At 41.0% G+C, this 24,756-nt stretch overlaps 2 protein-coding genes across 2 annotated transcripts; both read left to right on the top strand.

The window, feature by feature from the left end:
• The first annotated feature begins 142 nt into the window (after positions 1 to 142).
• Positions 143 to 12,399, top strand: lrrc45 (leucine rich repeat containing 45). Its single transcript, XM_037464607.2, has 18 exons — positions 143 to 238; positions 2,304 to 2,607; positions 2,966 to 3,027; positions 3,129 to 3,199; positions 4,838 to 5,016; positions 5,273 to 5,401; positions 5,621 to 5,733; positions 5,913 to 5,971; positions 6,111 to 6,188; positions 6,894 to 7,029; positions 7,281 to 7,358; positions 7,467 to 7,578; positions 7,665 to 7,735; positions 7,909 to 8,001; positions 8,783 to 8,875; positions 9,240 to 9,413; positions 10,915 to 11,062; positions 11,732 to 12,399. The coding sequence occupies exons 2-18, from the start codon at positions 2,379 to 2,381 to the stop codon at positions 11,929 to 11,931; spliced, it is 2,025 nt and encodes a 674-aa protein (XP_037320504.2). The 5' UTR covers positions 143 to 238; positions 2,304 to 2,378; the 3' UTR covers positions 11,932 to 12,399.
• A 670-nt stretch (positions 12,400 to 13,069) lies between these two features.
• Positions 13,070 to 23,096, top strand: rac3b (Rac family small GTPase 3b). The gene is made up of 7 exons (XM_037464614.2): positions 13,070 to 13,178; positions 13,570 to 13,808; positions 16,319 to 16,390; positions 17,472 to 17,589; positions 18,393 to 18,455; positions 18,945 to 19,104; positions 20,090 to 23,096. Exons 2-7 carry the CDS (start codon positions 13,774 to 13,776, stop codon positions 20,218 to 20,220), a joined length of 579 nt encoding a protein of 192 aa, XP_037320511.1. The 5' UTR covers positions 13,070 to 13,178; positions 13,570 to 13,773; the 3' UTR covers positions 20,221 to 23,096.
• The last annotated feature ends 1,660 nt before the right edge of the window (positions 23,097 to 24,756 follow it).

Raw genomic sequence — 24,756 nt, 5'->3', positions numbered from 1 at the left:
ACGTTATCAATATAACATTATTATAATCATTTGCAAACTGTTGACGATTCGACTGGTTAAAGTTAATTAATATATGTTGTATATAAGTATAGACGCAATGAAATTACTGACGTTTTCGAAACTACGCTGACCAGGAGGCATTGCGGCGACACACTTCCTGGTTACTTTGTCGCTGGGCTTCCTCTGCCCGTCAGCTGTGCTGTCTACAACAATAACTGCCGAGAAGATACTCGCTCAGGTTTGTTTTATTATTATTTCATGAAAAATGGCTTAATCTTTAGTTGGTTAACCGTTTGATAGTTTGCCTTGCGTGGAAATCCTGTAACGATAACGTTAGGCGACACTCCCATTCATAATTTGGCAAATTCGAATTCAGTTTATTATTGCCAAGAACATATCACAAATATAGTAGCCACAGACATTTATAAACTAATGAGAACCAAATTTTGATCTGGATCACGTATTATTCCACCAAGAAGCATTTGGTTATTTCGGATTGGATTTGATGGCTTCATATCTGACATCTTCCGCGCCAACTGCTACACGCAAATCATCGCTTGAAGTTTGAATTTCTCATTATATTGCCTGGTTTTTAGTTTATATTTTGCTGAGTGGAAGAACTGGTTCCGCTTGTGTTGGGTGGATTGAGTTTTTTTGTGGTACTTGTCAAGTTAGCAAGATATTCACAGATTCAGACTTCGCGGTTTAACAGCTTGTCAGCGAAACGACGAAAAAACACGAACGACACCGCTCTGTAACCGTAGTGTTGACAACCAACTACAAACTTTATTAACCATCCTTTTACCAAAACAGACCGGTCAGCGAGCTAGACGAATCACTTTGGTCTGGATGTGCGGCCACTTTCGAGGCGAGTGCGAAGGGACCGTCTGCCAAGTACAAAAACAATAAAAACAATATTACAGAAATATTCAATACCTTCACTGTTATTAATGTATGCACGACAAAAAACATTTTATGCATTAGTGGGCTCATTATTCTTGTACTACAGTAGTTATTTATGTTATATATGTGCTTTTGATTTATTAACATTATTCAATAGCTTCACTCAGGGCCCGCTCCAACAACAAATTAATTAGCTCTCATGGCTTCATGTGCCCCTCGTTTATACATTCTGCGCTGTCCCTGACAGATAAATCAATGTAAATGTAAATTAGAAAGCACAGACCTTTATCAAACTAGAATTTGAAATGAAGTTTAAGGATACAAATGTGCTATGCGTGCTACGTCCACTGCTGATCGGGTTAAAGCTTTTCATTGAGAAGAGCATTGCAGCAGAAGCAGTAAAGACTATTTTTGTCATTTGATTACACCAACCAGCTTCTCCTAATCTTTTCTCCGTACACTAACTGCCAGTAAAAATTGTTGTGATGGAAAGGTGAAATCTGGGTTGGTATGATATGGTCCTCTACTGACTAATTCAGTCCTCACTGAGTCAGACAGTGTAGGCAAGTCAACAGGACTAATCAGTATTAGGTGTAAATATATCATTGTTTTGTACGCTTTTATGTGATTTTACATTTAATAATGGTCTGCTTGCGAGGTATAAAGCTGCTGACGCTAGCTAACGTCACATATGCTAACTACAGACGTATGCTTACGGGCACCACTAGAGGGCGCAGCCCCACAAATTTGGCGCCCTAGGCGGTCGCCAATAGGCTTCACTCTTATAAAGTGTAGTTTTTTTATTGGGGATAATATTTAACAATGAATTCCTATTCAGTGTTTAACCACAAGGGGGTTGTAGTAAAGCAGTTCATATTGCTGATCTGCTTATATACTGCAGAATATTTTTTATTGGGAGGAAACGTCAATAGCTGTTGAAAAGTGGAGCATACCAAAGTAATGGCATACATCCATGGGCATGTTCATGTTGTTTCTATTGAGTAATTATTAATCATAATGTTCAATATTTATTGCAAATAATATTAAATACATCCACTGTTATCAATGGTAGCACCACCAAAATCATGGCATATGTCCACAGGCTTGTACTACACCTGCTAATCTGTACGGAAAGCGCTTTTGACGGAGCACTTTCATGAATTAATACGCACATTATCTTATAATTACAATTAAAATTGATGTCCTATTTAATATTCCAATATAGTGCAAAACCCTCAAATATTTAATTTACGACTACATGATGAGAAAAAAGCCCTCAATACTCGGGAACTTTCTGTGCATTTAAAAAGTGACCTGAAAGATTAATGAATATTATCAAATTGTTAGACTTTCTGTCCATCAATTAATCATTTCGGCAATTTCAATCTTTTCTTTTCCAGTCGACTGGGGACAAGTCACAGAGGAGAAAACGGCCCTGGATGTCTCCGACGACAAGGCAAGACTAGTGACCCAAGATGGAAGATTTCAGGCGGACATATCTGCGTCTGTGCAAGGAGGGTGGCGTGGAGCCTCAGGACAGTGTTGTAGCTCAGCTCCAAGAGAGCGGGGCTAATCAGGGCTCCAGACTGGACCTGAGCGGACAAAGCCTGTCTGCGGACACCTGCTCTGTGCTGGCCAGGGCCCTCCAAAAGGATACCGTCTTCACGAAGGTGTTGCTCACTGACTGCATGCTGAGCGAGGAAGGTGTGTAAGCCTTGAGATCTGCAAACAGCCTGCATATAGCCTGTCGTATTGTGTTGTAAGTTGATGAGTATACCAGTAGGCGTCAATTAGCATGCAAACATATGCTTGATGCATCTTTTGATTTTGATATAAATATGAATTATTAAATTAAATAATAAATTCATAAATCATTGTCCATTGGCTCTTAGGGAAGACAAAGATCTTACAAAGTAAATTACAGTGCAGGGTTAGGGTTTGTGTATAGTAAAAAAGTTAAATTCACAAAATAGCTGGACATTCTTATTCTTCCTAGTAAAACAGGAGGAAATAATTCATTTGTTTGGAACTATTTTCTGACGCTTGTGTGTGACTCTCTCAGGTGCTAAAGTTCTTCTGAGTGGACTGTTTGACAACACAACTGTGAAAGTCCTGGATCTAAAGGTAACACCTGCCCAACCAGACTGTCTACTGTCTCAGACCCTTTATGGATTTGATTTCATGAGAAGTGTTGCTATTTAGTTGATGTGAAATATTGTACACAGGGAAATAACCTGAGATCGACCGGGGCTGAGGTGTTGGGGAAGTTGTTAGCCCGCAACAAGACTCTACATAGGTGAGACATGCATTACAAAGTGTAAATATGTGGTCATAATGTCCCCTTAAGGCTCCTGTATGTAGTGTTCGATTATAAAATGTACAATAATATAAACTAAACAAATGAAGTAGAAATTTAATTAATTCATTTTATTTTGTACAAGCCAAAATCACAGAGCTGTGTTTCAGAGCGCCTTTACAGTCTGTACAGATGCAACATCCTTTGTCCCAAAAGCCTCACATTGGTATAGGAAAAACTCTCCAACAAATGAAAAACCCTTTGATAGGAAGAAGAAAACCACCATCAATAGAAACCTTTGCTGAGGGAAAGCACAAAGACTTCAGGAAAGAAGCAAAGTTGGTAATGTTCCTTTATGATGACAGTAATAGTAATGTGATTATTATAAATAGTGATAGCAGCGGCAGGGCTATGGCAGAAGGCAGGACCAGGGCCTGGATATAATAATAATCAATAAAAACCTACGAGACGAGGAAATACAAAAAAATCAATTAGCAACGTGGCATTAAAGGAGAGAGAGGAGCTCAGTCTATTATAGTTTTTAATATTACTATTGCAATCATAAATACTTAGTTGGTATAAAATATCTTGTTTATTTCTCAAGTTTTTTGAAAGTTTTTTTGATAGGTTCATTAGAGCAAGATTTTCATAATAATCAAATGACTCATACTGTTTGAAGGGAATCTCCTTCAGCTAATTCAATTTTAAGACATGATCTTAAGGCTCTTTAGGTGGAGTTATCAGTTAGGAGTTATTAGGTGCAAAAGGCATCGGCCACCGACTGGCCATGTGCTTCAAAAAGTGAACCATGTTTTTTGCTAAATTATTTAAATGTCCGTTCTGCTTGTTCATGTTGGTCCACCAATCTTAAGCTACTATTTGAGCTACTATTAGTATTGTCCCAGTGCCTATATGACCTACATGGTAATACATGCTTTGAATATCTTTTAAGCATCATCAAAGTTAAATACTAATACTGCTGACGCTTTTATCCAAAGCCACCTACAATAAGTGCATTTCAACCATAAGGATACAAACTCAAAAGATCAAGAAACAAGAAGATTTACAACTTGCTATAGATGAGAGCCATTTATAAGTACAATTTAAGTGCTACAGTTTGTTTTAAGACAACATATAGTCTGAAGAGGTGTGTCATTAGTTTGCGGCGGAAGAGGTACAGACTCTCTGCTGTCATGATGTCATCAGAGAGCTCATTCCACCATTTAGGAGCAAGGACAGCAAGTGTTTTGCTCTCAGAGAGGGAGGAACAAGCAGCTTGGCAGATGCAGAGCGGAGTGTGCGGGTTGGGATGTAGGGTTTGACCATGTCCTGGATGTGGACTGGTCCCGATCCATTCACAGCATGGTACGTGAGAACCAATGTTTTGAACTGGATGTGGGCAGCCACTGGTAACCAGTGGAGGAGTTGAGTAGTGTGGGAGAATTTAGGAAGGTTAAAGACCAGTCGGGCTGCTGCATTCTGGATGAGCTGCAGAGGTCCAATGGCGGTAGCAGGGAGACCTGCCAGGAGAGAGTTACAAAAAATGCATCTACCGAGAAAGGAAGAAACGATAATATAAATTTGAACAATTGTACAACAGAGAAAAGTGTACCCATGAGCACATGCTGCTGTTTCCAGGCTGGTGTTGGAGTGGAATGCTTTAGGCGTGTGGGAAGAAGCCTTCACGCTCTTTTGTGAGGGTTTGTCCTCCAACAGCGTCCTGACGCAGCTGGACCTGCGCAACAATCAGATCAACCACCACGGAGCAGCCGCGCTCGCTCTGGCACTTAAACGCAACACCGCTGTTCAAGCACTGGGTGAGACGAGTCAAACCAAATAAGAACCCTCCACTCTAAGCTAATTGTGCAAGTTCCTCCGTGTGTATCGAGCCTTAGGTCCTTAGACCCTGTGCTCGGAGACCAAATATTTTACTGTCCCATAGAACAGTTGGCTGTGCTTCATAAGTGGGCTGAATTGAAGATGTCATTGATTTTCGCACCAAAGTCCGTGTAATCCCTCAAATATTCTTAACATTTGTTCTAGCCGTCTTAACATGGTCGTCTGTGTTTACAGATCTGAGGTGGAACAACATTGGTCTGTTGGGTGGCAGGACTTTGTTGGAAGCTTTGCAGAAGAACAAGAGCATAATGCAGCTGGAGATGGCAGGGAACAACATACCTAGTGACACACTCAAAGCTCTCGGTAAGTGTGTGTGCTTGTGCAATCATAGTCTACATGGTTAAGGCCACTGTATTATAGTATAATATGTACTGCATTACAAATAGCTATAATACCAAGTCTGTATTTATATAGATTTCAAGAAGTATTACAGCGTACCTTCCTCTGCTCACATCTCCCCCCCACTCACCTCCCCATCACTCAAAACCGTTTTTGCAACTTTCTTTTTTTTAACCCTTTCAGAACAAATCACAGGCCACAACTCCGATAGACAGTCCACCCTGAGAGACAGCCGCAGCAGGACCCAGGTCCTCAGCAAGGAGATTCAGTCTCTGAAGGAGGAGAAGGGTCGGCAGGTAACCCTCACACCCATACTCCAACTTAATACAAATAAGATTACAATTAGTTTCTGCTCCATCACTGTGTTTTCACCTAGATCGTCCTATGGATGGAACTAACGCACTCCAGCTTCAAGTGCTACCAATTTAGGATATGGTTTGTGGTGATGACTGTGATTGTTCTTCCTCTCATTTAGTTCCTTGGCCTGATGGAGACCATAGACAGGCAGAGGGAGGAAATGGGTCGCTCCAACGGGTGAGTGGAGGTGTGAAGGGTGGCAGATGCTCCACATCAGTGCTAAACCCTTTTATAAGTGCAGTGGAGCTTAAAAGAACCAAGGGAGAAGCAGAACTTACTGTATATCAATGCACGTTACCCTTTCTCCTCTCATTAGGTCGACCTCCATTCAAATAGGCCAACTCCAGGAAGCTCTGAATGAGAGGAAGTCAGCTGTCAACTCGCTCACCGCCAAGTACGCTTTTCATTCAATATTCCCAATACAAAGAACAGCACAGTGTGTTATATGTAGCAGAGGAGGGTTCATCATTTAATTGGATATTTTTCAGTGAGCGTTAAGGTTATAAGAATACAGTATAAAGAGGAATGAAAAAGTATGGTATACATACAGCACCCAGGTAATGTGCCAAAGATGTCCGTCTACACATTGTTTCTTACTTTTCTTTTACGTCCTATGTCACTAGACACTTTTATGTGGATCAGAATTTAATTTTTACATCATTATTAGAGTACTGCTTGAATCACTTTCACAAATGCATTTGAATCAAGTCACTACAGATGACTAGATGGGTTTTTGTGTGTGTTCATTCAGTTATGGATCCAACATTTTAATACAAATTTGAAGACATCTAGTGGTTGCCGAGCAAATTAGACTAGCACATCCCTTCATTGATGCTTATTTGCTCTTCTTTGCTGCTGGGTAATGTTTCTCCAGAATCATTTATCTATTATGTGCTAAGTCTAAAGGCAATCTGTTTCTATTGAATGTTCAAAAAGGGCATTGTGTCATGTTTCCAATGGAGGCTGTGAATAATGGCACTTTTAACACTAAGGTTGTAGTACACTGAAAATAAAATGACATGGCACAAACTTCCATGTTGTAGCAGATGCATATAAAGTCCACTCCTCTTCAAATCATCATGTGCTGCTCATTGTGCAGACTTCAGATGACAGAGGCGGCCCTCGCCCTCTCCGAGCAGAAAAACTACAACATGGGAGAGCTGCTGTCGCGAGTTAAGAGTGAAAAAGAAGAAGAGAGGGAACGACAAATCAGGGTGACGAAAAAAGAGCAAGAGGTATGGAGAGACGGGACGAGACAAAACACCGCATGAAAACCTTTGTATCACCTCAAATGTGATGTGTACTGCAAACACGATTCACGTTTATTTGTATGCATTCTGCCTATAACTAGCTCTCACGTGCGCAACTACACGAGTTGATACATACAACTACATTAGATGAGATTTTTTAATTCCATTTTCCTAGTTATTCAATTCCCATATTGACTTGAACTACAGGATGTAACTCGTGTGTGTCCTTCCCTTAGGACAGTGCACTCAGAGAAGGTAAACTCCTTAGAGAGATCCAAAACCTGACAGAAACCAACAGCCAACTCAAGAATAAAGTAAGTCTGTGTGAGGAACACACACACACAGACATGGACCAGCATTGCATTATGAGCACTATTGTATTGGAGTGGGTGTGTGTGTGTGTGTGTGTGTGTGTGTCTTAGGTGGAGGAGCTGGAGCGCAGGTGTAAGTCTCAGCAGCAACAGATTTTTGAGCTGAAGCAGGAGCTGACCAACAGTACGGCAGAGCTCAAGCTGCAACTAGCACAGGCAGAAGGTAGAACACGCACACAAGCACACAAAGAGAATTTCATTTTCTACAAGAAACCCAGCAGTAAAGTCCTGTATGCCCCCCTCTAACAGACCGTCTGGAGATAGAGAAGAGAAGGTCCAAGCAAGCTCTGCAAGACATGGACAGTCTCCGCCAGAAGGAGGTGCTTTCAGGACCTTTTATACACACTGTATACCAGATATACTCCTGTCCATTTCTATTTTCTTACTTATGACTAAAATCTGAATTATTATAAATATAGGTGACATGGAAGAAAAATAAAAAAACTAAGTTTTTTTTTTTACAAAATATTTTTTCATTTAAATTTTGTTACAGGTAGAGCATGTGAATCGACATCTTGAAGATAATGAGAGGGCTCTGCAGGAACGCATCTTCAAACTGGAAGGACAGCGGATACAGCTGGAAGAGGTCAGAGTGCACAGAATTACACCTAATAAGACATAACAGATTGCATGTATTTATGAGCTGCAACCCAGATTTGGTTTGTTTTATTTAGTGTTAACAGTGAAGTCAAAAGTAGCACTGCCAAACATCCGGAACCGATTTTAAAAGACACAATGTAAAGCGATGCTTTGTTCTATTCATGCTTGTCCCTTCGGCCAGTCAGTCTTCTGTGAAGCTGCCCCCGGTGTAGAATTAGAAAAGCATTTTGCCAAACTCCCTCAGGAACATTGAAACGTGGAAAATGGAGTGGCTTATGGAAATACCACGTTGAGACATCAGGAACTATTTTCCCCCACTTGTTTCTGTTGCCGTTGGAGATTGTTGCTCACCAAAACACCGTGTTGGACCAATTAAAAGTCAATTGTTACCATTAAACTGAACTATAAAACAAATCCACTATCAAAGGCAACATATGCGGCGATGGCAGTACACTCTGGCACCTATGCAAATTCAACCTTTGCATATTTAATGAAAAGCAGATGAGGTTAAATGCCAAAGACCAAGGCTGTCTATCTATCCTGGCAGTTCAGTTATTCAAATCCCCAACTTTCGAGCTGGGAGTTTCCCACTTCTGAGGTTAAGCTAGAACACGGGAACACATCAAGGCCGATGGCTGTAATTACATTAAGGGACTGTGCTGGAGTGGAGAAGTACACTTAAATGCAGATGCATTCGGGGACCGTGGAACAAGCTCTGCTGAAATCTTAAGTCCACCTGTGTTCTTTCTCATGTCCGTTTGTTGTAGGAGCTGAGTAAAGCTAAAGCTGCGTGTGTGACGGAGAGGACCCAGGCAGAGGAGGAGCTAGCAAAAGTGCGAGCTCAAGTGCGTCTGGAGGAGGTGAGTTTAAAAAATCAGCACCCTTGATCATTAAGATGCAGTTATGAAGCTTTTTGCCCAAATTGGGCACTATGAAAGCTTCAGTAGTCATACCCAGTATTGAATATATATTATTCCTTCAAGATATGCAAGTTACTAGGGCTACCGCAGATTCCAACACAAAAACTTGTCCACACCTTTTTTTTGTGGCTATTTTTGATATATTACATATATCTAGTATTCATTGAATGCATCTGATTCAATCAATGAACGCCTGCAGCCTGTTGTATTTAATCAGCCATTGTCTCCACTCTCCTGATACAAAACTATGCAGCTCAGTTCTCAGAATCTCCATCATCCTTACTTTGTTTCTTCCCCTGAGCAGCAGGAGCATGTGATGACCTTGGAGGAGAAGCTTTGCTCTTTTCGTTCCCTCCAACAGGAGGCTCAGCTCCACTGCTCCCAGCAGAAACAGACCATCTCCGAGCTGCAGGCCAAGAACAGCCAGCAGAGCATGGAGATCAACGGACTGCGGCGCAGAACAGAGGAGCTCCAGCAGGTCAGGATCCAACAGCCGCCCATTCATTGTTCATGGGTTCATTATGTGTAGGTCTCATTACATTCCATATGATACTTCTGTGTTCACACCAAATACTCATTAGGAATGAGATAAGGCTGTTGTAATCTAAAAAATATGCACATATATTATGTCTGATCAAATCCATTATTCTTTGCAGATTTATTTTGACGTGAAGGTGGGCATGCACATTGGATTAAATGTGGCTTTAAGCTAACCTCGTCAATTGGGCTCTGGGTGTGTGACATTTTTGTGTGTCTTGTCTAGTGTGAGACAATAGGACTATATAGTGGGGACACACTGATAACTACTCTTTGGGGACCATAGACTATATGGTGGGGAAGGTTCTTACTACTCTTTGGGGACACCCTGCTTATGGATGTTGGCTGTCTGGAACGGCTGTGCAAGCCTCCATCAGACATTACAGAGGCACAACGCAATGTAGCTGCAACAAATGAACTTTGGAGCTGTTGCAATTTCAGAGCAACAATACACTGTGCATAAACAGACAAATTCAATTTTTCAAATTTGTAAAATGGATAATATTTTAGTTTATAATTGACACGGATATATACTGTATATATATATCATAAAACTCAGTTTGGATAAGATCACAAATCGAATCAGCCCAAAAGAAAAAAGGAGCAAATATAACTTCTAGAGATCGCTGATTACGTTTTTTTTAGCTGCCGAAATGAAACGATGAACAATACTAATCGATATTGTCAGAATTAGATTAATTTGTAGATTGGATTATAGCTGCTGCTCTACAATCTTGAATCCAGACAATGTTTTTGACCATTCCCAAAATCATTTCTCAGACTTTTTAATTTTAGTGTGAAATATTTGATTAAACAGATATTGTCATTGGTCATTTTAATGACTATACGTGGCTTGTGCTAATGTTAGGAAGTTTAACACGTCATAATACTCTTTCTTTAAAAAAACTGTTTGGATTGAAGTTTCTCTCCAACACTACATTTCTTAGGCTTAAATATGAACACATCATGAAAACACTATAATAGCCTATACAAGGTAGATGAATCAATGTTTAGCCATAATATTACAATTTGGCATCTTTTAATTAAAGCAACTCTACCAATAGTCATAATCTGACAGGCCCCTAATGTATTGTCGTATATTGTCTAATTACAAAAAATAAAGGTAACTGTCCTGTCACCTCTCCCAAACCATGATTGAATCATGAAATATTCATGAATATCACTACAGGAGCGAGGGATTTATATAGTTTTGATTTTGGTGTGAACTGCTCTTTTTGAGCCGAGTGATTGCATGTTTCTGCCTCCTTCTTTTCGGATGTCCTCTAATACAGCTATTCATTCGTTGGAATGATGATTCAACTAAATGTTATGTCTGTCTAAAGAGATGGAATCGTCAGTCACCTGAAGTTGAGAGGAGAAAATTATTGTGACTTTTGTTTGAAGACAAATAATGAATGGTAGGGATTGGAATGTTGTTGCAGGAGCTGTCTGGTAAGGACCAGGAGAAGGTGGCCGAAGTAAGCCGGGTGAGGGTGGAGCTGCAGGAGCAGATTGGACATTTACATGCTGAGAGAACAGCTCAGGGTGGCTTCAAAGAAAAGATCAGTGCTCTGGAGAGAGAGATTAAAGGTGCACCACTCTTTTTTTTTCTTATATTTTTATAAAAGTCTTTTTGTGTTTTCGGATTTGCAAAAGAAAGTACAAGTCTTATTCTGTTTTATACACGTATCCCACGATCAACCGGGGATCAGGTCTCCGACGCAGACTTGAAGGTTTCCAAGACAGAAACTGCTTTACTTTACTACTTTATTCAAGCGGAATATAAAAAATGCTTAGGGGCAAAAACGGAAACCAAGACACACTCTGCAACACGAAACCACCATCAAAAAGTAACCAACAAAGAGATGAGGGACACGCCTGGTTTAAATACACTGGGAAGGTGCAGGGGATTTAACACAGGAGGAAACAATCAGGGAGACGACAGAAAATCACAATCACAGGGGAAAACACACTAGGGCAGGAAGTGAAGTTAATCCAAGGACACGAGAGGCAGGAAACTACAAAAGAAAACAGGAAATGAACCCACACGGTGACTGTGTATGGGTCATTTACTACAGTTTAAATAAGTCCAACAATTTAAAGTAGAATTAGCTAGATCAACCAGTGAAAATGACTTTACTGATTTGTTCACAATGGAGAATTTTATTTTGTAACCAGGTCAGATGATTTAAAAAAGAACTATTTTCTATAGTACTGTCTTTGATACCATTCTCCCTCCTGTGGCTCACTTTCCCGCAGCGCTGGGCAGTAACCACAGAGAGGTGCTGCTCGACAAAGAAAGCGAAATGTCGTCCATGCTGGAGAAGCTGCGGCTAAAAGAGGCGGAGATCCAGAGGATGAGGGAGGACGAAGCCCACAGAGCCAGCTACCTACAGAGTGCCATCCTCACTTACGTTCAGGGCTCTCCCCTGGGACACTACAGCAGCCCCAGGAAATAACAGGCCGTGCCCCCGAACCCTCCCTTAATACCTGCACTGGTCAGGACTGTGAAGAAAAATCACGGTTGCCTGAAGTCTGAGGGCAGATACCTTCACAAAATCTGCAGTTAGAGTCAAGACCTCAGAGGTCAAAGAAGTCATTCATGGACCAAGAGGAACACTTTGGGCTCTATTCTGCTACCAGTCCAGTAAATGTTTTTTATACCCTTTTTTGGCCAGTTCCCTCTCATGTCTTTAGCTCTTATTAATAAAAAGGTACTATGCCTAATACATTAATAATATGTGTTTTTACTGTCCACCCCACCTGCTCGTACTCATGTTCTACCCTATTCGAAATGAATTGAAGGCAGTCCAGCGTTCTTAGTGTTTATATTTAAAATGAGATCAAACATGCCTGTCAGTCTGGCTCAGACACACAACGGAAAGCTGATTCACAAAATGTCTGTTTCTATGAAAAACATTAGGAATATAGTCCTACAAAAACTCTGGATGCAGTCTTTTAAAACTTAAATTGTAATTTTATATCTCAATATTGTATCAGATATTCAATTGATTCATATTTCCAGGTGTGTTTTTAATATTTAGCTTATTTCGATTAGTTTTTTTATAATCAGTATAATGTGGTTATATATGAAATAAATATCAAGATTTATGTGAGTAGATGATTGGCAGTTGATCATAATTATTTTGTTAGTCTACTTAACAGATAACATAAAAGTATTTAGGGTGTTGTGTGTTGTTTGGGCTCGGTTGGTGTATAAGGTCACTGGGTCTTGATATTTGTGTAACAAACATGTTTCTCAAGGCATCGCTGATCAGGTGTATCGGTCTGGTAGTGCAACTATCCTAAATGCCATTAACAATCTGAACCCACATGTTTCCCTGACTTTACCGGGTCAGTAGACTGTTAATTGTGATTAACAAGCAAGTTTCTGTTTTTTTTGCAGCATCATTCAAATACAAAGGCAACCAGAATACAACGTTATTTAACAATTATTTAAAATATAAGGATAACATTGTTTAGGTATTGTATATATTACATACATTTGGTGGTTTTAGTGTTAAATAAGCTAGTAGTGGAAGTATCGGCTAAGTTAGTAACGGTAGTAAAATGCTTTTTGGTGGCTGTAGTAGTAATTAAGCCAGTGGTGGAATTCCATGCTAGTAGCGGTAGCTTTAGTAATAAATAAGGTAGTAACGTTAGTTAGAAAGGGCGAACCGTGGCCCATGGAGTAACCGGATTGATGGTTCGTATCCTGTCCCTTGTCGAAGTGTCCCTGAAACTTAACCCCCAACTCCCGTTGTGTGGGACGGGTTAAATGAAAGAAAAGAATTTCTCTATTGGGATTATTAAAGGATAACTACTGTCTTCTCATTTGTGTCGTAGTGTCGGCTAGTAACGACAGTGGTGGTTGTAGTAACGGGACGTTTGCTAGTAGGCCTAGTAGCATTGTAGGCTAACTTTAGTTATAGTGGTAGCATTACATTCTCTTTTTACCATTGTAAACTAGTGTTAGTTTGTAGTAGTTTTGTAGTCTACTAGTAGTAATACTGTCGTGGGCTAGTAATAATGTGTTCAGTTGAATCATTTCGAGGGAGACGAAAGTAAGAAATAGGAATCGTCTTCTCATCTACTAGGATTCCTCTGGTAGGTGCTCTGGCCCTTTAAAAACGCTCGCTACTTTCCGGTTTTGCTCGGCACTGCTCGTCATCGACCTCTTTCACTGCGGCTCCATCGCCGAGCGGACTGGCCCGCTTCTCTCATCCGAGACCTCAGTGCAGAACGACGGATCTATTGAATCACCAACGCCGGCTCCCTGAAAGCCTCCAACCCCTGTAGAAATGCAGGCTATCAAGTGTGTGGTGGTGGGCGACGGGTAAGTGCACGCTTACACGAACACAACGCCAGCGCATTTTCTCATGTGTTATTCGGCGAAGCGTCCACGGATGGATGGGTGATGGAGGATGCTATGTGGGTAAAGGGGCGAGGGCTCGCCGATCCGTTGGTCGCCCGGTCTCCCTGCGGTCTGCTCCACGATGATCGATTGTTAACCACAGTTAACGTTAGCTGCTATGTGGGGGCATTCGGTTTGAACACATCGTGGGCTCCGGTCCATTGTGATGCGAGGAGCGGATGCGGGAAACACCTACACGCCTCGTAGGCCACTGGAGGCAGGCTGAAGTGCTGATGCACGCTAAGGAATTTGTGGCCCTGTCAGTGGCAAACAGGCCCCGATGCTTTCATTCTGCTCACACTGTGCCTTTCTTACTGCACCCAGATCACGTTCAGCTTGGTGTGGACCGACATTTGGAGCGGGCTCTTCGTCATTTCTATTTTAAAACATTGATACCATTGCTCGGTGTAGAATAAATCGGAGGAAATGAGCCATTGATGTTTATTTTAGAGGATTTATGATTAGGCCCGAGTCATATTTTTGAATGATCCAAGTGAGAACGCTAATACTACAATTTTCGACTGGACATTATTCAGAATTTCGTCTTTTCTTAGACTTCTGGTTTTGATATTATTTACAGATGATCTGTTAGGATCTGTTACATATCACGTAATGCAGCATCGCACCCATATTCAAGCTCAGTTAATCATCTTTGGGAATATCACTCAGTTGCTCCCTAAAGTCTTGAACAAACAACCCCGATGATGTCATCAACTTGGGCTTGGAATGTAGCCTGCATTAAAACCCGGGAAATTCATGTCTGTTAACCAGGCACAGGTGCTAAATATATTCTTGTACTAAATGTGTCACAAGTTTTTGCACTGCATTATTTTCACAAACGTGTGTATTTGTCGCCTCTGTGTTTGGTAACCATGTGTTCAGACGGTAAATTACGAATATCTGACCACAACACTTTTGTGCAGTTTATGTTTATTAGCCAAAAACGGGTCAATATTGGAACTTTTTTGATGGGATATATTTATAGGAAAAAGCACACTTGGAGCTAATACAATGAATGACAGCTGAATTAAATTCAGCTACCTTAGAGTAAGGTTCCTGCTATTTCTCTTGCAGTCTCAGTCACAAAATGATAGTTCAAGGAGCCATGTTAATGTTAATGGTCTCAATGACGTCACACATTGATTAATTAACTGTGGGTGAGTGGGGAGCACGGTCGTCCTCCAATTGGAGGGTTGGCGGTTCGATCACTGCTAGCCAGCATGTCAATGTGTCCTTGGGCAAGACCCCAGTTGTGACTACAGTGTGCGAATATTAGTTAATAATGGGCAGATGGCACTGTGTGTGGTAGGTCCTGTCATCACTGTATGAATGGGTGAATGATGTAATGCAGTGTTAAAGCGCTTTGAGTGGTCAGAAGTCTAGAAAAACTCTCAGAGAAGGTGGAGCAAACCAAAATGTTACAATTAACTTTCATAATGAGAAAGTCAATCATGACCCTGCGGTACCAGAAGAGTCGCCCCCTGGGGGACGTTAGAAAGAATACAGGTTGCGGGTACTTCTTACTCTCATCAATGCCACTTGTTTTATTGTTTTTCCTCCAGTCTCTCTCTTCCATATGTTGATGAATTGGATGCATAAACCCTCTGAACATGTGTGACTTTTCCAATTTTAACTCAAACCATACACTTCTTTGTTTTAATTTGCGGAACCAGAATTTGCATTGACTTCATTCTTTAGATATATCTTTGACCAAAAGCGTTGTGACATTTTCTGTGTCCACAGTTCTGGAAATCACACTTTCATGGATTACACTTGGAGCACTTAAAGTTGTGGGTGGATATCAAACTGTCCCGGCTTTTGTATCAGTACAAAAGATAAACAACACCAGTAAAACATAGAGGCCTGTGAACATAACATTGCAAATTGGGGAACTTCCCAAAGTGTTTTTGATTAAGAAATTCAATTAACTGCAAATGACATAGAGATGATACTTTATTCAATAATTCCATTTTGGATGTATTCTGCAGGTGTCGAGCACTCTTTTAGACTAAACATTATTTGTTAATCTAAAATCTTAAATTCAAAGTGATGGCCACAAAGTGAACCGACAGCACTGTTACACTATCGGGCTCACACTTTTGTTGAAAGTGAGAAGGATAGACTTCTCATTGCATTAATAAAATGTGTGCTTCCTGCGCTTTGTGTTCAGTACAGTAGGGCTGAGGAGGGGAGGGGCAATTTTGCGTACTGTTTACTAGCGGGAGAGGTATGTTTTGCACGTGAGTGTGTGTGGGGGGGGGTTAACATAGGGGGCTACTTGTGTCCCGCAGGCGACATGAATGTAGGCCAGTGTCTTTGTGGCACAGTAAGAGAGTGGAGAAGCAGCCTGCTTTGACTCTCTTTCACACACAGAATTTGTGGAAGCGTTTTCCTACTTTTGTTCATGTGTCCTCTTGTCCCTCGTTCCTCAGGGCGGTGGGTAAGACCTGTCTGCTGATTAGCTACACCACCAATGCCTTCCCTGGTGAATACATCCCCACTGTGTAAGTAAACCACACTATGCACACACTGACATGTATTGGCAAGAGTTTGGAAACATGACTTCTGATCCAGGGGTTCCCGTTCAAAATTTGGAGATCTAACTATAAACATCAACATCCAACATCACTTGTTTAACTTGTGCCGCTGTCTTTCCTTAACATCAGTATCACAAAACATTGCAATGTTTATAAGACCATAAATTGATTTAGAGTCCATTGCTATGACAACGAATACCGTGAGACAACAGAAGTGTGTCCTAAGAGATTTCATGGTGTTTCTACTATGATAACTATCAATAAAAATCTATTTTACATATCGCAAAGGACTGATTTATGGCAATATTCTTAGCCATAGCCACTTTAATTTGTCCAAAACAGCCCCATACTGGTTATATGACCTATTAACACTAAAATACAGAAATAATGTTTGACCAACAAACCCCAAATTGGTTTGGTTGCCCTATTAGCCCATTGTGCACATGTCTGGAAGTAGCTATCTCACAGACACACACATGACCTGAATATGGACTACAGCGTGGCGGAAACTGAGGCAATCCCTTGAAGACTGAGCAAACCTCTAATGAAGACTACACGATTTTAATATATATATAACATGAGTATTATCTTCGTGTTATCATAGAGACAAACCATGGGGCATGGGAGCGTTAGGGATGATAAGTTTTGTCTTGGGATGGGAGCCAATGAGAGAATTTGGGGGCGGGCCTAAGAACGGGCAAATAAATGTGTACAGTACTCTGCTAATTAATTATTGAATTTAGCGTATAACAATACAATTAATGGTTATTGTTGCCCAGCACTAAATATATATGTTGATGTCTATTTTATCACAACACCCGTTTGTTGACCTTCTATTCTGCTTGGATCAAACAACATTTATAAGTCTCGCTAAGAAAGCATTAGTACATTTCCAAAAATATTATGTGTAAAGAGTGTAATTACACTCAATATTTCCTTTGAAACAAACCTTACTTTAAAAGTGTTGGATTCGAACCCAGATGTTCAGGTTTGCTGTGTGCGCTCCCTCGCCTGCATTCTGCTGACTGTAGTCTCTGTCTTCTTGCAGCTTTGACAACTACTCTGCCAATGTGATGGTGGATGGGAAACCAGTGAATCTGGGTCTCTGGGATACAGCGGGACAAGAGGACTACGATAGGCTCAGACCACTGTCTTACCCACAGACGGTATCCAAACTCCTACCCCCCCCCCCCCTCACACACACACACACTCAGTTCTTATGCCTCTAAAGTGATAATTGTCTATGAAAATGGCAGAAGAAACCCATGCAAAGACAACGAGGCCAAAACACCAAGCAGAAAAAACGAAAGGGGATCCTCTGGGGAGGAGGGGCCAACTTTGACTGCTATGTTTAAGGACTGTAATGCTACCCTTTGTGTTTTGTATAAATACTAATACACTTAATGTCAAATCAAGTAAAAGGCATCAATTTAATAAGGCAGACAGATAGCAGTGAATATTATTTGTGTTGAGTGTTAACAGTCAGCTTCATTCAAACAATATAATGTTAAGGAACTTGGAAATACGTAGTTATTAATTATCCTTAAATCACGAAAGTGTATGAAAATACTGTTACAACGGATATGACTGGTTAGGTTGCATAATCCGATACCTTGAATTCAAAATGACATGATTATTACTTACTCAAAAGGATAAACATTTGGCCGTGTATATAAATTAAACAAAGTAATTCCGAAAAAAAATGTTGTGATACAACAGAATAAAAGGATTGTTATTTTTATGCTAAATGTTAATTCAAATAATCCCATATGTAATTACTATCAGAAAAGTGGAATATTGTAACATGAAGAGGTTTCATATTAGTGGGATTAGTAGGATTCCACTCACTTAAAATTAATTAATTAAGGGTTAGGGTTAGGGTTAAGTGTCAATCCAGAATGAAGATAGATCCAACACTCCCACCCACAGATCTCCTAATCAACTAGCCGTCTCTCTGGTTCTCTCCCAGGATGTGTTCTTGATATGCTTCTCCCTGGTCAGTCCGGCCTCCTTTGAGAACGTCCGAGCTAAGGTCAGTACGCTGACTGACTAAGGTTTGCCCCCATCTGCCCCCCCATGCCGAGTCTGACCACTAGGAAGCACATCTTTGGCTCCACCTGGCTTATAAATCTGCTGCTTGTTCAGACCTTGGCTTAGAACGGTCTGCACTTGGCCTGACCCCGTGTACAGAGACATGTTGTAAGGCGAGGCCTGAACAAGTCCAAGCACTCTGCAGAGGGAGCGGGACGGCCGGCCGTGGTTTGGTCTGCTGAGCATCATGAGACGCTCTCATATGAAACCACACTTTTCCTGAAGGTCCGACCTCCTTCTGTAGACTCTCATCATGTGATGCCTGATGGTGTTGTGTTCATTCAAACAGGCTTGCATTCACACTGATTTATTTTGCTGTGGAAAGGCGCTTGTCGCTCTGCCTCTGTATCTGCTAACCGTTCTCTTTCTTCTCTCTCACTCACTTTGTCCTCTATTTATGAAAATGTACATTATATGTGTGGTGCCCTAGTGGTACCCTGAGGTGAGACACCACTGCCCCAACACGCCCATCATCCTTGTGGGCACCAAGCTGGACCTGCGAGATGACAAGGACACCATTGAGAGGCTGCGAGACAAGAAGCTCTCCCCCATCACCTACCCACAGGGCCTGGCCATGGCCAGAGAGATTGGTGAGGCTGCGAGTGCCACGGGCACAACAACCTACTGTTGAATGAAGATTCTGTCATTACCTTTGTTTTTGCAGCAAATTAAAAAAAACACAAACAGTTTTTACAGTTAGTATACAGTAAAAGTGCTGCATTTATTCTTATTTAGGTATGAATGATGAACCTAAGAGGATCCAAATCAGGGACCACCATTTGAACATCATGCTGTATTGAAGACTTGAAACTATAGATTGAGACCATAAACTCATGTACAATGTTTACTGAGGGAAGAAATAAAGAGATGAGTAGAGTCATTTTAACAATGGCCTCTGCAGTACCAGAGGAGTCGCCCCCTTCTGGCCATTAGAGGAATTCAGGTTTCACTGTTCAGAGCTGGAGGTTGAACCTTATGTTCAAAAGTGTTTCCAAGCACCAGCATTCTTTTGGAAAACCTCCCCTTTTAGAAACAGCAAGGTCTGACAGTCTAACCCCGCTCAGTCCGCCCATGGCTCCCCTCCCTGTAACGGGCCCTTCTATAAGGCGCTGGTCTCCAGCAGCGTGGTGTCGCTGTTTTCTCCCAGTGGGGAATGGAGGGGCAGCGAGGAGAAGCTCTGCTCCGGGAGGACAAGGAGGAGGAGACGATGCTGCTGGGAGCTGAGCCCTCCTCCTTGCTCCGGATCTTCAAACTGCAGGTCCAAGGCTGCAGTGAAGCCGGACCTGGGCGTGTCCACAGTGCACTGGTCTCTGGAGTCTGAGCTGAAGGAGTTTCTGGTGAACCTGCTACACGATTTCATCTGATTTCACCAGAATCCAATGAAAGAGCGCATTTAGCATCCGTGGCGCCCCCCGCCAATCCTGCCTCACCGCTGTTCAGTTGCCGTGACTCACTGCCTACCGAATGCAATGTTGCAAAGGTGTTGCAGACGCTTTAAAGGATCCAACAAACACCTCATTTGAAGCACACTGACCTGCAAACGTTTATTCCCATCATGCCCTCTTGCTTCCTCAGGGGCCGTGAAGTACCTGGAGTGCTCTGCGCTGACCCAGCGAGGCCTGAAGACGGTATTCGACGAGGCCATTCGAGCTGTGCTCTGCCCTCCGCCTGTGAAGAAGAGGGGGAAGAGGTGCACCATGTTCTGAGGAGGAAACGTTGCTTCAACACCACACTACATCACCATGTACAACAGCCACTACTTCTCTGAGAGGAGGAGAGAGAAACTAGCAAGAGTGAGTGTGCACTGCTGAGATTGCTTTCTTTATATTGATGTTTTTTCAAAGCAACATTGGTATATTTAATCCAATTTTTTTACCATAACTGAATAGGCTCATAGCTTCTCTGTGAAAGACATTGAGTGTCCACCTACTTTGTACTCATAGAACCACAACAAGTTGCCATAGGGGCTGACAAAGGTCTCTATTTACTGCATTCTGCTACATCTCATCTTATTAAGGCAGTGTTGACCAGATGGAAAGAATTCGCCTTCAGGTCTGAAGTTACCCTCTGCCCCTGATCTAAGATCAGCATGCGTTCTACTTGCATGGTGACACACATTTGTTTAAGATATTATTAATACACTGCCTGCATTCCCTAAACTCACAAAGAGCAGAATGTCTCAAATGTTAAGTAATGTGGGGTTTTCACCAGAAATAAAAATAAAAAAAAGTGAAAGAGACATTAAGATTTATTAGAACCTATTTTTGTAGTTTTGAACCCTCAATTCCATCCAGTAATAAGATAAACTAAAGAGATTTCATTAACCCAATGAATAAAGAAACACAAGAACTGCTCTAAGACAATTGCACGGCTGTACTTCATCTTGAAGGCCTCTTCTTCTACCTGCTTCCTATTTTCCAATGTTTTTTGTGTATAATTGACTAATGGGGACACTGATTCAGCCATCATGATGGAGACTCAGCGTCAATACGCGTCCACTGAAAGTGCTTCTTGTTGCCTCTGACCAGCTCAGATTGTTTTAGGAAGGAACTTTACAGAAAGGAATGAGAGGAGGACTAACAAGGATCTTTGATTATGCAGCCCTCAAGTGAAGTCTTGTGGGTTGGCTTGATGTTGAGCGATAGCGGTGAAAACGTTAGAGTTGGACAGAGGCGTCACAGGAAGAGTTTGTTGTGTTTAGAGGACAGAAAGTGTGAAATGTCATGGCTGAAAATGATTTGGACAGCGTGGGGGAGGTCTTTGAACTCGATGGCCGCCCGTATTAATTTGAGCCGGAGTACACAGATGCTACGAGTCTATCCACCACAGAAGAAGAACCCCATATTTAGTGTGGTGCTCGGTTGGACACACAAACACACAAGGTGGGAGATAAAGAAACGGGTTCTATTGCTCTGCAGGGTTCTTACATAATACAACAATCTGAGCCTGTCAGGGGTAAAAAGCATTGATTGGCGGAGCGGTTGCCCTTAGTGATTACGTTGCAGGCTCTTTAGCGTCAGAAATGGTTGTTCCCATTGGACACTCGATCACAAATAAATGGAAAGATACGGTCCGAGTGGGGAAAAAAGGCAGCATCATTATTTTATTATTATTATCATTATTACATGTATCAAATAGGTGTATTTAATGAAATTGCTGGATCGGGGTAATGTTCTAGTTTGGCACTCCAAGGAACAAAGCAGTGCTCGGCTTTGGACATTTCAGCACTGAAAAAAAGCATTAAGTAATTTCTGCTGATAGGAATGATGGACAGAACTATGATGTGTTCCTCTGAAAGGATTGTAAGAAAGTAAGAGTGGTGACCTTTGACCCCAGAGTGTCAGAATCCATCTCTTTCTTTGGACTTTTCATCATTTAGGCCTCCACAAGTTCGACCCACTCTTGACCTTTTGTTGAATAGTAGCTAGACAAACAGAACACAAACAAATCAGTTATCAGGTCTACTCACTTCGTGAAGCCAATGAAAATAGAGAAATAAGATGATTTGCTGTGTCACCCGATCTTTGCAATCTTTTGATGGTGGAAAGAATGATCCCAGTCATGTTACTTACTTGCTGAACAAACATCTGATCTTAGTCCAGCGTCTTTGGGTAACTTCAACTAACTGTGAACACGTGACAGACGAGCATGCCAAACATGGGGGCTGTACACCCTTGCTGCCTCAGTTCTGCCTCTGGGGCTGTAGGAGCTTGCATGGGTCTTAAAATATTCTGTCTTAATTTAACTCATTTTTCAGAATCTTGTCTCTGTTCCTGTGTGCATGTGCGTGTGCGTGTGTGTGGGTCGGTGTGTGTGCGCGAGCATGTGTATCAGTGAGACTGCTTTGTTTCACGATTTGGGGGCAGTGCATAAAAGACAGTATTGTTTTGAGCGAGGTTTTTTAGTGTCCAGTTTTTTGGTACTATTTCATATTGTATTGTAGTAATACACAAGACTTTTCAACAATCTGTGGACATGAAGAAACAAAAAAAAGGATATTATTAACATCTAGTGATGTACAGAATAATCCTTAGAAAAGGAATGCGTTATGAATATCTACATGTACCTTAATATTTAGCTCTTAAACTAAAACAATTCAAACTAAAGGGATTATAGTCGCTTGTGTTGAAGTTAGAAGTGTTGCTAACAGTGTACAATAAAGGGGCTGATCTTCTTTATGAAACGCATTTGTGTGTGGTACCAGGCCGCAGTGTGTCTGTCTCTCTCGTGTGGTGAGACGCAGCACTGCGGCCCACTCCGTCACGCTGTCTTTGGTTGGCATAGCATACTGTGGTTGAATCATGTTGTGTGGTCCTGCCTAGCTAAGATGTTGAACTGTCGATGAGAAAAAACGCAGCGAAACACTGTAATCTACTATTGCATGGAAGTTCTCTGGTTATTTGACCCACTGTAATTCTTAGGAGAGGTTGTATAATGAAATGCATTGGCCATGTACGTATGTAATGTAAGATGACCTGTATACTTGTTCCAACTGTTTGTCTTATTTTTTATTACTTCACATGTCTGTGTGGTGAAATATTTCAATTTTTTGTATACTAAATACAAATGTATATGTAAGGAATTCTGCGTTGTCATGATTTGAAGAAATGATCATTTAATACAGATGAGTCCATAGAGCCTGGGACAGAGCTTCCTCTCCACACCTGCACTTGATGCTTTGTTTATTTACTAAAGCCTCTTTTTACAAATTTAGCATGTTCGAGTAGTGCCATATTATTGGGTAGATAAAATGTGCTACATCTTAAATTCATAATACAGCTTTGTAAAGATTAGAGTTTTTCTGACCATCCAGGAATGTAGCATAGCTGTAAAAGTGTCAGTCACATGTGTGTAAGTAAACACAACTTGGTTACTAGTCTGCATGGGGATTTTCTGTAGCCTCATCTAGCAACTCGTATTCCTTTACAAAGACACAAAAAGCAACTAAATTCACCAAAGACGTATTTAATGAAGTACAATTTAAACTAGAAAATGCATTTCCTGCTGAAAATGCGTTGGAATGCAAAAAGCTGAAGTTAATTTCAAGAAGTTGCTTAAAGTACAGAAATGAAACAAGCTGAAATTATTCTAAATATTGCTGAAAGAATAGAAAAAGCTGAAATACATTTTAAAATGGCTGACAATACAGAAATGAGTAAAGCTGAAATGAACTTGAAACAATTGCAAAAAAACTGAAATGGGAGAAGCTTCTATGAATTTGAAATCACAGAAATAATAAAAGCTGGAATTAATTTCAAAAAGTTGCTTAAAATGCAACAAGCTGAAATTATTCTAAACATTGCTGAAAGAATAGAAAAAGCTGAAATACATAAATGAGAAAAGCTGAAATGAACTTGAAAGAATATCAAAAAAACAGAAATGGGAGAAGCTTCTATGAATTTGATATCACAGAAATAATAAAAGCTGAAATTATTCTAAACATTGCTGAAATAAAAAAGGCTGAAATACATTTAAAAATTGCTGAAAATACAGAAATGAGAAAAGCTGAAACGAACTTGAAACAATTGCAAAAAAACTGAAATGGGAGAAGCTTCTATGAATTTGACAAAATACAGAACTAATAAAAGCTTAAATTACTTCTAAACATTGCTGAATCTTTTTCATTCAAACTTAATGAACTTGTACACCGCTTTGCTAGTCTTCTGACAACTCAAAGCGCTTTAATACTAGATGACATCTCTCACCCATTAATACACTGATGACACAACCTACCATACACAGTGGCACCTGCCCATGTGCACAGAATAAACAAGACAGGAGAAGATCCTGGCAACAAGTCAAAATAAAATATAAAAACATTTTGCATGGTTGGTGAGTGCCTCAAAAGTTTGCAAATAGTGTAGAAATTACTGAAAGCTTCGTGGCGGTGCCATCAAAAACGCTCCTGGATACTTCCGGATAAGTTAACCGTCATGTCTTGATGATGTCATAAAGATGCGCGGTTTTGTGAAATAAACATGGACGCTTACAGCGCCAATGACTAATACAAGTACTACGTGTTTCACTTGGACAATTACATGTTAGTGGACACACACAAATACTACAGCCCCCATCTCGATTACAATTGTTCACTCCTCAGTGCGCAGTTTCGCCCACCAGCGGACCCCCTCCTCCCCCCTAACCCCGGCTGGTCCACCGTAACTTTTGACGTGCTTATTAACTGACGGACCTTCTTGCGGTCCGATGAAGGTTATTAATAGTATATTAAGTTGACGCTTTGT

Source organism: Pungitius pungitius, chromosome 21 (assembly GCF_949316345.1).
Source record: "Pungitius pungitius chromosome 21, fPunPun2.1, whole genome shotgun sequence".
Lineage (NCBI taxonomy): Eukaryota > Metazoa > Chordata > Actinopteri > Perciformes > Gasterosteidae > Pungitius > Pungitius pungitius.
The sequence above is the reverse complement of the archived record's forward strand: the minus strand, read 5'-3'. Positions and strand labels throughout refer to the sequence as shown.

Excerpts from the sequence above, each read along its gene's own strand:
- lrrc45 (XM_037464607.2), top strand. The coding sequence starts at position 2,379 with ATGGAAGATTTCAGGCGGACATATCTGCGTCTGTGCAAGGAGGGTGGC. Across the intron at positions 8,876-9,239 it reads CTCAAGTGCGTCTGGAGGAG|CAGGAGCATGTGATGACCTT; the intron begins GTGAGTTTAAAA and ends TCCCCTGAGCAG. Across the intron at positions 9,414-10,914 it reads GAACAGAGGAGCTCCAGCAG|GAGCTGTCTGGTAAGGACCA; the intron begins GTCAGGATCCAA and ends ATGTTGTTGCAG.
- rac3b (XM_037464614.2), top strand. The coding sequence starts at position 13,774 with ATGCAGGCTATCAAGTGTGTGGTGGTGGGCGACGG. Across the intron at positions 13,809-16,318 it reads TGTGTGGTGGTGGGCGACGG|GGCGGTGGGTAAGACCTGTC; the intron begins GTAAGTGCACGC and ends CTCGTTCCTCAG. Across the intron at positions 17,590-18,392 it reads CACTGTCTTACCCACAGACG|GATGTGTTCTTGATATGCTT; the intron begins GTATCCAAACTC and ends GTTCTCTCCCAG.